The 11,766-nt window shown below is 65.0% G+C and overlaps 1 protein-coding gene across 3 annotated transcripts in view; it reads right to left on the bottom strand.

Moving 5' to 3' along the window:
- AGRN (agrin) overlaps positions 1-11,701 on the bottom strand; it is a 31,452-nt gene extending 19,751 nt beyond the window's left edge. For all 3 annotated transcript variants that reach the window (XM_012657546.1, XM_012657547.1, XM_012657548.1), the window contains exons 1-2: positions 11,433-11,701; positions 9,205-9,466 (exon numbers count right to left, since the gene is read on the bottom strand). In XM_012657546.1, the coding sequence (XP_012513000.1) occupies positions 9,205-9,466; positions 11,433-11,639 (469 nt within the window). In that variant the 5' untranslated portion in view covers positions 11,640-11,701. The remainder of the gene's footprint in view (positions 1-9,204; positions 9,467-11,432) is intronic.
- Between the last annotated feature and the right edge of the window lie 65 nt (positions 11,702-11,766).

The raw sequence follows: 11,766 nt of genomic DNA, 5'->3' as shown, positions 1-11,766 counted from the left end.
TGTCGTCCTGCGTGTGCGCGCGAGCGCTTCCCCGGCCCCGGCGGGCCGTGGGGGTCTCCAGGTGGGTGCAAGCCCGAGGGTGGCTGAGATGACGGGGCCAGAGGTCGCCTCGCCCACCCTTCCTCTACGAACTGAGAGCGGCACCCCAAGCTGCCCGTGCACCCCCAGCTCCCTTCTGGGCGGAGAGGAAACATGCAAATGACCCTATGCAAATAAGCCATATGCAAATAGCCGCCGGGACTGCCGGCAGGTCCTGCGAGCCTGGAGCGCCCCCGAGAGGCCGCCGGGAACGTCGGGGCCGTGACGTCACGGCGGGGGCGGGCGCCCCTGCCCCTCCCCGTCCCCTAGTCCCGCGGCTCCGCACTCGGCCCGAGGCCGCCCCTTTTCCTGGCCCTGCAAGCGTGGGGGCTCCAGGAGGTCGGCGAGGGTCCCGCGCGCCAGCCCCACTGTCCACAACAGTCACGTCCACTTTCCTCAGCCAGGAGCGCTTAGGTGACCAGCCCCGTGACCAGGACCTTCGCCCCGCACCCTCTCCACCACCTCCAGCCCTTCGGGAGAGACGCCGCCCTCCTCCGCCCTCCTCCGCAGTCCCTTCCAGCCCGGACCTGGTCACACGCCCAGTGTCCCTGCAATGACCCCGGCGCCTGCCCCACTTCCATTTGAGCCTGGGGGAGTTTCTCCCAGAGAAGGCAAATCCTCCCAGGCTTGAGGGTCTCCTCCATCAGGCCTCGGGACCCCTCCCAGTCCCCTCCCACGGCCGCTGACCACTGTTAACTGACACTTGTCAACCCCGCCACACAGCCAGGCGCACTCGCACCCCACACACCGCGGCCAGCAGGGTGCCTGGGCCACGAGTGCCACCCCCGGCCAGGCTCAGGCCTCCTGGGTCCATCCTGGGAAAGCAGCACTGTCCACACCCACCTCCTGGGGGGCCCATCTGCCCTGGCCCTGGAACCAGCAGTTCCCACCCCCAGGGCCTCCATCTGGACCCTCCAGGGTCCTTCCCTGTCCCCTGCTCAGTCCTCCTGGGCAGGTGGGCTTCTCCAGGAGCCCCACCCTCCTCCTCCCAAGTCCCTTCATTCTATCCCAACGGTGCGACCCCAGCTTGCGAGCTCCCTCTCCTTGGACTCCTTTCTGTCCCACAGCCAGGCACCCAAGCGCCACATCCCACACAGGAGTCACCCTGCCCCATCACCCCAGGAGGTCACGTTTCCTAGGGGCCCTAGAACTGGTGTTCTAAAGACACCTTGCAGGGAAATCCAATGTAAACAAAATCCAGAGCAGCAATCCATTAAACTACTCCCCACCCCCCACCCTGCTGGACCTTGGCACTGTCCACACCACAATGACAGTGTCCAGCCATGCTGGCTCCCTGAGCACCCAGGGCAGGGTCTGACTTTTTATCTCCCCAGGGCAGGGCTTAGCAGGAGAAAAGGACATGTTGGGGGAGCTCAGGGTGGTTCACACACGTTCCTGTCTGCTACTCACTGCCCGGCGCAGAGGGGGCCCCAGGGACAGTGCCACAGTCCAACCCCTGGCAACGCCTACCACACACACACACGCCTGGCTGCTGCTGCCACCTGTAGCCATGGGGGGCACTACAGGGGGAGAGGGGCACAGAAACATCAGGGGAGGGGGCAGCACTGACAGGGGAGGCCTCAAACACTGCCTGGGAACTCTGCCCCCTACACAGACCCCGGGATCTGCCAGCAATGGGGTCCCAACAGGCTGGCCTGAATGCCCACACGAGGGGGCCTGGCTGGCCCAGACCAACCGTGGGATGAGGCTCAGGGCCTGCTGGAGAACAGGCAGGCAGCCTGGCCCCGCCCAGCCCCAGGCCAGCCTGAGCCCCCCACTGGGGCTGGGATGCCTTCAGAGAGACAAAGGGCCATTGAGGCCCCAGCCCAGCAGGGGCATTGTGGGGGGAAGCTCAGGGTACTCCAGCTATTTTAAGCTCTTCAGACAAAATCATCCAGCCCTGACCAGCCCACGCAGGCTCATGCCGAGGAAGAAACAGAAGACCCCAGACAGGCGTCTCTGGGCTCATCTTAACAGCAACCTGCGACTGGACACACGTGTGCCCACACAATAGGTATTCCAGGTCTCCATCATGAAGGTGCATACACACGCCTGCCTGCACACGCTGGATGTCCCCCCGCCTGCACACCCTGGACGTCCCCCCACCTGCACACCCTGGACGTCCCCCCACCTGCACATGCTGGATGTTACACACACACAGACACACACACAGGGTATTCCTCTCCCTCCCCATTCACCTGTGTTCATTTTCACCAGCTGTCACACACACCTTCCTACAACACACAAAGCCTGTCCCTCAGCCCCCAGCACACACCAGCATGTGTCCGTCCACCTCCCCATGTGGACATGTGCAGCCTCCAGTTGGCCACCTCCAGCTACTTCTCTGGCCTTGAGAAGGTGGGATGGGGCCTGGAGAGGGTGGAGAAGGTTGCCTGGCTCCTTGCTCATGCAGGTGACCCCTCTCTCAGCTCCAGAGGGACTGGGCTTGGCTCTCTTGCGAAGGATGGGAGGGCGGTGCTGGCCCCGTGCACGCACAGGGCTCGGACACCCTCCAGCTCCAGCGCAGGGGCCTCCCCTCCAGACTGGCTGAGATCCGGCCCCACCCAGCATGAAGTCCCTCTGCCCCCTCCACCTCCAGAGAGACTAAGCAGCAGCGGCAGGAGCCAGGAGGGCTGGAGCCAGAAGCAGCCAGGTCACACAGGTCACAGGTTGAGGTCACACTCACAGGTGTTTAGCACCCAGTGGGGGAGGGTAAGTGGTGGAGCTGCAGGGGGTGGGGTGGGGAGGTCAGATGGGGGCATTGGATGTGCTGCTGGGCCCAGCCACCCCCAGCCAACCCTAGATGAGACCCAGGTGCCAAGTCAGACCCTTGGGCTCTGTGTGCCCACCCACCGAGGCCTTCTGGACAACTGACCTGCTCTAAAGGGTGGTGGGATCCAGTGAGAATTTTGAGAAGGGGCTCAGCAGGGCTGGCTCATAGGGCAGCTAGCAGGGTCCCCGGAAGCCTGCGGTCCCGCCACCTCTCCCCACCCCCATCACTCAGCGGCACCCTCCCTCGCCAGCCAACTACCCTTTACCCTAACCCCAACCCCTCCGCCCCTGCCCCTCTGTGGGCCAAGCAAAGCAGTCAGGCCCATTTGAAACAAAGCCCAGATGGGCTGGTGTCCCTCAGACTGGAGAGTCTTTAAGGGGTGATATCTGCAGCGACCTGACAGGTGGAGGTGGCTTGCACAGGTTTGGAGGAAGAACCCACAGACCGAGGCAACTGCAAGGCCAGAGTGGGGAATAGGCTGGGAGGCTGCCAGAGACCAGGAGGGGTCAGCGTGACGCAGCCCGGGGGTGGGGGCAGCAGGTGGGAGACTGAGAGCTGGCTCCTATGGGGGAGGACTGCAGCCACCAGAGGGGCCAGCTGAGTGGGAGGGGAGAGCAGGCACCTGGAGAACAGTCTGGCATTGGGTAGGGTGATCCATGCCCTGTGTCCCTCTCCTCCAGCAGCCCCAAACCAGCTCTCAGCCAGGCCCTGCCACCTCCAGCAGCAAGGGGAGCACTGGTGGGGCCAGGGTGGCACCCAGGTGTGGCCAATGCCTGGTGAGTCAGGAGACCATGGCGCCCCAGCTGAGAGCCCAGCACCAGGTCGGAGCTGGAGGGCTTCACGGAGGTGCTGGCCAGCAGGGTGTCAGGATGAACAGGAAAGGCAGAGAGACAGACCCAGAGGGGAGAAGGCTGCAGATGTGGGCAGAGAGGAGATTCGGAGGCAGCCAGCGTGGTGCAGCCAGAGCTCTTCCCCATCGGAGCCAAACGGGGCCAGGCACCTCAGGTGGGAAGGCCCCTCTCAGAGGCTCTCTCCCCTGCCCCAGGCCCATAGCATCTCTCTCCCAGCCTCACCCCAGCCACAGCGACCACATGCTGTGCCCTGTACCCACCTCCACGTCCTTGGGGAGCCTGGCCAGAGCCCTGCCCTGGGCCCATGGAGGAGGCAGCAGCAGCCTCCCTGGGCCCCATGAGGACCCACTGCCAGCGGTGCACAGACATGTGGATGAGGAAGGAGCTGATGAATGCATCAGTGGAGGAGAGCAAGCCCTTCCTCACGCCTGAGCCTTCCCCAGGAAGAGAAGTGGGTGCACACTCCCTCTCCACCGGCCTCTCGGTCGCGGCTGGCCACAACCTGGCCCAGGTGTTTGTCTCTTATCTTTCCCAGATGTGCACTGGAACCTCACATCTGTGGGTACAGGAGCAGGCTGTCCTAGGGCCCAGTGTGGGAGTGGCCAAGGCAGGCTGCAGAGGGGAGGAGGGGCAGGGAAGGCTCAGGCCAACCCCAGGCCCCCTCTCACCCTGCCCAGCCTGACTCCCTAACTGCCCTGTGCCCCCAGACAGAGCCCCAGCTGGCTGTGTCAGCATCTTGGTCTGGCAGGCATGTGAGGGGACAGTGAACCCCATTGGCCCCAGGACTCTCTCTGTCCTCACTACAGCCCTGCCCAACATGCCCATCATCTCAGACATGCAGCAACCACCTCAGTCCTCCCAGAGGCAGAGCCTGTAGGAGAAGGTGAGTGGCCCTTCACCAGGCACAGAGGGCATGGCTGGACACAGCAGGGCTGGGGGCAGGAGACCCCACAACCACAGCAAGCAGAGGCCAAGACTCACATGTGCACAAAGATAAAGGTGAGAACCCAGACCCAAGGCCCCCCACCCCCAGGACACAGGCAAGGCCACTGGCCTAACACCTGCAGCACCTGCCACAGGCTGAGCCCAGGAAAACCAGGACCAGTGGGAGCTCTGACCAGAACTCCCGAGTGCACAGACGTACATTCGAGGCTGCAGGCACGTGCACACACGTGCACACGTGCATACAAACACATACACACACATAGGCCATGCAGCTGGAAACAGCTGGCTGCTTGTGAGGACAGAGAGCTCCCCCTCTCCCACGCCTCTGCTCCATGGGGGGAGTGTGGGAGGAGGAGACTGGGAGGGGCCACTCCCCTTTCCCAGGTCCCCGCGGAAGCAGCCCCTGGCAGGGGGCCTTCCTCAGAGGAAGTTCCCAGGACCCGTGCTGGTGGGGGGCCCCTCAAGGGATGCTTCTTTCTGCTCTGGAGGCTCCACCAGAGACCCACGTCTCCTCTGCAGATCCACAGACCCCAGCCCTGCCCCCCAGCCCCAGCAGGCAGGGAGTGCAGGGGCACACAGCTTCGCCTCCAGCTGGTGACTGTCCCTGGGGTGACATCTCATCCCTCTGAGCCTCCTTTTTCTGCTCTGTGAGGGGCAGGCACTTCCTGGGTCTCTTGGGGGTGTCAGTACCCAAATGGGGGGTGCCAGGGCTAGAAGGGCAGGAAAGGGGTGCACTCACTGCCCCACCCAGGCCTCTGGGGGGGAGAACTTGGCAGCCCCCAGCTCTGAAGTGGGCAGCTGGCCTGGGTCCCACAGGTGGAGGCTGAGGACTGGGGGCTGTTCCTGTAGCTGCTGTCCCCCCACCTGTGGTGCTGGGGGCCGTGCGGGGTGGACCCGTCAGGAAGGAAGGGCAGCAGCCAGGGCGCAGTGGGAGCGGCAGGACCTGGGGTGGGCCCTGACGGGGTAACTCCCAGCTCCACCCAGAGAGGATGGAGGGCACAGGCAGCCGCACCGAAGGCTCAGTTCAGCACCCATGGGCCAGTGTGGAGGGGACAGTTTTAAAACAACTTTTTTCCATTTCCAATCTACAGGGGAGTAAAGAGCTGGAGCTCTTCTCTGGGTGCGGACCCGGGACGGTGCGGGGTCTGGAAAAGCCAAGAGCAGTTCCCACCAGCCCTGTCGGGCCCTTTCCCCTCCCCACAGGACCCCCACCCTATGGCAGCCCACCCCAGGGCCTCCCCAGTGAGCCCCCAGCTTGGCACAGGTGAAGTCAGACAGACAAGTCCATTCACGCACACTGCAGGCAACCAGCCCACGCTTCCCCAGGAACCCCCAGGTGCAGAGAATACAGGTGGGCAGACCCTCCCCCCAGCTGCAGGAGAGATCCCAGGCTGGCAGCCTCCATCCCCGACCTGCCTGGGGGAGGGCTGAGGAGGCTGAGGCCTGAGGCTCTCAGGCCTGGGTGGGGTCTCAGGGGCGGGATGGGAACCTGGAGAGAGAAGGGAGGAGGGGGCAGAGAGGGAGGAAGGAGCAGAGAAGCCACCTCCCGCCTTGGCAGGGGTGGGGTGAGGCTCCAGGAAGTGGGGGCAGAAGAAGCTAAGATCAGGCAGCAGAGGGGACCAGACCCACCCCTGAGCAAGGTCCTCCTGTAACCCAGATACTCCCCGATATCCTCTGCCCCTGGGGCCTTGGGACCCCCAGCTTCTCCAGCCTGAGCCTCAGGACTGCCCTCCAGACAGCCCTAGACAGTTGGCCACGCAGGAACGTGGGAAGGCGCAAGGGCCGGAATCAGGCCAGGCCAGGGAGCCAGGACTCAGGCTTCAGGGCCGGGCTGGGCCAGGCTGGGCGGGCACCAGACTCACTCCGACCCTGGCCCCCTGCCCTGTCCCTGTGCCAGCCCCCAGCAGGGGCAGACAACACTTCCTTTCTCTGCCCTGACTCCTAGTGGGGAGGGACAGGCAGGCCCCAGGCCACCCCTGTGGCCCTCAGCCAGGCAGCCCTGCTGGGGGCTTCAGAGGAGGCTCTAGGACCAGCCTTCAGGAGGCGGGGCAGGGAGTGTGTGGGCAGTGCCCAGACCAGGACAAGGTGGCTGAGGCTGGAGGAGATGCCCACTCAGCACCAGCCCTGGGCAGCTCTAGTGCGTGGGCCAGTCCTGGGAGAGGCTAGGCCATTTCTCTGACAAAGAGGGGGCGGGGGTCTCCTTGCAGAAGGAGCATGCCTCCCCGCCCAAAGGTGGTGCAGAGGGAGGGGCACATACCTGTCTCAGCTATGTCAGGAATGTGGCTCCCCAGGCAGAGAACAGGAGGAGGAGGAACCTTCCTGGGGGCTGTGGACTGGGGGAGGGACCTCTGCTGGACAGACAGGGAAGACCCAGCAGGCCTGGGGGAGAAACTGAGGAAGGGAGATTCCAGGAGAGCTGGGGCCCAGGCTGGTGGCCCCGCAGCACACCCAGGATGGGGAGGGGAGAGCGAGAGGCCTGGGAGGACATCCCCTCCCCTTGCTCTGGGCCTCGGGCAGGGTGCTCCAGGACAAGGGTTCCCCATGCAAGGTGGGACCCAGGGCCCAGGGGTGATCTCTGCAGACTAGGGGCTGTCCAGACCTCACCCTGTGCCCTGTGGTGGGGGGCAGCCTGGGCACCACAGCAGATGGGGTCATAGGTCATAGCCAGGGGGAGGGTTGGCTTGACCCAAACCCTGCCTTCCATCCCCCTCGCCAGGGTGGGGCCTTGGCCACCAGAAGGGCCTGGGGTGGGGTTCAATGTCCTATAGAATAGGACCCCCTCCTGGCCTGGGGGTGGGCACAGACTCCAGGGACCCTGACCCTCAGGGCACAAGATCTCACCTGGGCTCTGGGAGGCACTACCCTGTCCCAGCCTGCAGGGCCCTGGTCCACTTCCAAAGAGAGATCCATGTGGCCCACCCAAAGCTTCCAGGGTTCCCCATTGCCTTACACGTTCTGCTCCCTCTACTGTGGGGCTCCCCCTGACCCCTGTTACACCTGCAAGGCCTGTGCCAGGGCAGGTCAGGTCACACCCCCTCCCAGCATCTCTGCTTAGCCTGGGCACTCGCAGCTCCAAAGCCAGGCCTGGCATGCCTAGATCACGCTCTTGCAAGACAGACACTGGGCCTTGTTCTACCCAGGGTGACCCCTGGCCATGTGCCCTCTGACCCCACAGCAAGTCCTCAGTCCTGAGTCAGACCCTCCAGCTGGACCCGCCTGCTGGCATGGTCTTAATGGCTCCCCCTTCTGATCTTACAAGGTGTGACTGTCAGCGCTCTGATCCTCCTTCTCTGGCCCTCCTCAGCTCCCCACTCAACCCCCAAAGAGGACATCACCATCCCACAGCCTGTCCTGGCTCCATGACACCCTATCTTCTCCCCAGACCAGAGCTTCCAGAGTAGGGCCAGGGCATCAAGTCCTCACCCAGTGGGAGGGCCAGGCTGGGACCCGGGGGACCCTGGAGCACAGCCTAGGAGAGGCCACAGGGCTCCCCATTTCAAGGGCAGCCCCTCCCTCCAGTCTTCCCAGGCAAGCAGGGACAGGAAGGCCAGATAAGCCCACATGCAGGGTCCTGCAGGCAGCCCTCAAGAGCCAGGCCGGCATCACAACAGCGAGGTAGGGAGAAGGCGAGACTTCCCTGCTGGCCGTGGAGCAGATCAGAGGGACAGGAAGTCACGACCCTGGCCACTGCCCTGGTGAGGAAGTGTTCTCCCGTGCCCCCCACCCAAACATCCCTTCCCAGGCAGCCACAAGGGAACAGACAGGATGTGGAGGCGACAAGTCGCTCCTACATTTTCTCTACCACATTCCCCAGCCAAGGATCTCATCCCCCAACTGGGACTGTCCCAAGGCCAGGGGGGAGTCCTGGTTATGGGATTTCTGCTCACCCCTGACCAGAGGCTGGGGTGGGGAGGGGCTCTCCCAGGCCATTCACAATAGACATATGGGAATGGTAGGCAAGAAAATGTTCTTCCCCTCTCTTGGGGACCCCACACCCACCTAAATCCCTAGGTGCCCTCACCCCACAGAACTGCTCTGCTCAGAAACAACAGGCCTCTTGGAACACACTCGGGCGGCCCCACCCTCCAATCTCTGCCCTGCCGCATGGGGTTTGCCCAGCACGTGGGCCCGTCAAGATAGATGTTTGGGTTTCTGCAGAAACGTAACAGCTGGTGTTCCTTCACCTGGCTCCCAGCTTCTCCCCCAGAAAGGGCCTCCAGGAGGGAGTGCAGAGCTGGGAGGAGGGGAAGAGGAGGCCTTTCTCTTTGCAGCGCTGGGATTTGCTTCAGCCCTGAGATGCAAGACGGCTACTGCCAGAGCTTGGGGCTGCTGACCTCAGGATGGCTGGACACAGCCGGGAAGCCAGGGAGCGGGAAGCAGGGAATGAGGTCAGATCACAAGACACCACCTGCTCCAGCCCACAGCACGATCCTTGGCACCCCTCCCCCAGCCCCACTGGAGCACAACAGGGCTACCCTCACAGTGACCTCCTACAAGCCCGCCCACCTCTGCCACACCGGTGGCCCCTCTGCCACTGCCCTGCCCTGCAGCACGCACCTTCTACACAGAACTCCACCTCCTCCAGGTTCCGCAGGGTGATCCGCATGAGGCTGGAGTTGAGCATCAGCTCATTCTTGTGAGCTGGCCACAGGTATGGGGGCGCAGGGTTCACAAAGAAGATTCTGGTGTCCCCAGTAGACACCTGGTTGTCACAGATGAGGGGGTCTCCGAAGCCGCTGATCACCACCTTGTTGCCGCCGTCCAGCAGGCTCTCCTGGGCCACCAGGTCTTTGCCCTTCAAGTACCGCCAGACCCGAACCTGGAGTGGATATGGGTGTTATTGGCCCTCTTCCTACTGGGGAGTGGGGTTAGCCTGGGGTGCTGGGTCTTCTACCTCTTCTGGCCTCAGTTACTCAGGCCCAATGTCCACGGTAGACCCAAACCTTGGGCAGAAATGCACGATCTTTGGGTCAGCTTCCTGGGTGGAGGCTGCGGGGGGGCATGCGCTCACTGGACATGACCGTGAATACACACCCTCCCCCAGGAAGCAGCTCCCATCCCCCCCCATCAACCCCAGCCACCTCAGCTCCAGTAAGGTCCATGTCAGCACAGAGTGGAGGTGCCTGCCCTCCATGCTCCCTCCCCGTCTGCAGGCCACTGCTGGGGCCACCAGGCAAACCCAGGAGCAGTGACCACACAAGAAGGGGGTTCAGGGCAAGGGACCAGCTGGGCTCCTTGCAACCCTGTGGGTGGGCTCAGACACCCTCCCCCCAGGAAGCGAAAGCCCCCTCCTGCAGCCAGGCTGCTACAGTCTGTGCAGTCCAGGCAGCCCATGAACCACAAAATCAAGTTTGGGCAGCGCAGGGCGGCCCCACCCTCCACCCTCTCGGCTCCTGGGCCCCCAGGGCACCTCCCAGAACCCAACCTAGGGGACACCCACAGCTCAGCCAGGGCAGCCCTCACAGGCACATGGCCCCAGGAGACACAGACCTACCCACTGCCTGAGAAAAAGTCCCGGTGGGAAGACCTGGGGGACCTGGAGGACAGGGCTTCTGGAATGGGGGTGTGAAAGACAATGGGTGGCCTGTCCACCTGCCCAGCCCCCACTGCCAGCCTTAGGACTGCAGCACGCAGTCCCAGGCAGAGCCTCGTCCAACCCCCACCTCCCCACAGCAGGCTCTAGAAGGGCGACAACCCAGGCAAGGGGAGGCCGTGCGGCTTTCATCGCCTCCCCCCACCCCAGCCACACCCAGGAGCGGCGGGGAGGAAGTCGGGAAAATCCTGCAGGGACTTGGCAAAGTGCCCTGGCGGTCGGAGAGGGGAGGGGAGGGGGCCGGCGGGGGGATCCCAGCTGTAGCCCGCACAGGCCAGTCTGAGAGAAGCTGACACCCTCCCCATCTCCACCGAGCAGGAATGATCCGACTTCTGGTCTCCGAGGTGGTCTGGGGGCCGGAGGAGGTCGAGGGCTCTGGGTGCCCTGTGCCCTGTCCACAAGACTGTGAGAGGCGCCCACCACACCTACCCGAGGGGACGCCCGCGCCCCACTGAAGGAAGAGCAGGGCACACTCCCCCTCCCCGTGGCCCCCCATGGCCGGAGGAGCCCCAGTTCTCACAGGAGCCGCACGGGCACCTGCCCCTGCCCCCAAGCGCGCGGCTGGGCGGCGGCCCCGCCCACTTCTCTGCCCCTGTCCCCACCCCGCCACTGCGGCACCCCTCGCCGGCTCCCCGGACGGGGAGAGCGGGCTGCGCGCGCCTTTCTCTCCACTGACCACCCCTCTCACCGTGCTGAGGGCCTCTGGGGAGCAGGGGCCGCAGTGACCACAGGCCCAGACCCCGTCCCCAGCCAGGGCAAAAAGCGTCCCCTCCCCAGCTCTGTTCCTTTCCTTCTGCTGGCCGGGAGGGGTGCAGTAGCCACACACCCCCCCGGGAGTGAGGTGCACTTGTTTCCGATAAGGGAGTGGGCCGTGGGCGGACACGACCCCGCCTTCCCGGCCTGGGCACCGCGGGGGGGACCGCAGTGGCACCGCAACTTTCCCTGGCGCTCGCGAGTTTTCCGGGACCTGGCGCCCACGGGGGGCTCGGCGGTCGCCAAGGGAGCCGGAACGGAGGCTGCGGAGCGTCCGGGGCTCGTTCCCACGGCCTGGGGCGGGAGTCCCAGCAGGGTGGCCGACAACGCGAAGGGAGGGCCTCCGGGGTCGGAGCCGGGATCTGCAGGGGGAGAGGCCCCCAGCCCAGGCTCCCAGGGGGTGGGGGACTCGGGGTCCGGGGGTCCCGGCGGGGCCCACCTTGCAGGAGTACGTGTGCTGCACCGGATCCACGTTGAGAATCTCCTCCACCGTGCCGGTGAGCACCACGTTCGCCTCCTCCTCGCGCCGCTCCAGCGCGCGCTCCGGGCACGTCCCGCCGGCGCCGGGCAGGGCGCGCGCGGCAGCCGCCAAGAGCAGTAGCATCGGCAGCAGCGGGGCCGGGCCGGGCGGCCGCGGGCTGGCCATGGCGCAGCCGAGGTCGGCGAGAGCGGCCGGAGAGAGCGCGCGGGCCGGGCCGCGCCGGGGACGGGACTGGACAGGACGGGACGCAGCTCCGGGAGGCGGCGAGCGCGGGCGGCGCGGGGGCGGGGCG

This window comes from Propithecus coquereli, unplaced genomic scaffold (assembly GCF_000956105.1).
Source record: "Propithecus coquereli isolate 6110/MARCELLA unplaced genomic scaffold, Pcoq_1.0 Scaffold544, whole genome shotgun sequence".
Classification (NCBI taxonomy): domain Eukaryota; kingdom Metazoa; phylum Chordata; class Mammalia; order Primates; family Indriidae; genus Propithecus; species Propithecus coquereli.
This window is presented reverse-complemented; position numbering and strand designations above follow the sequence as displayed.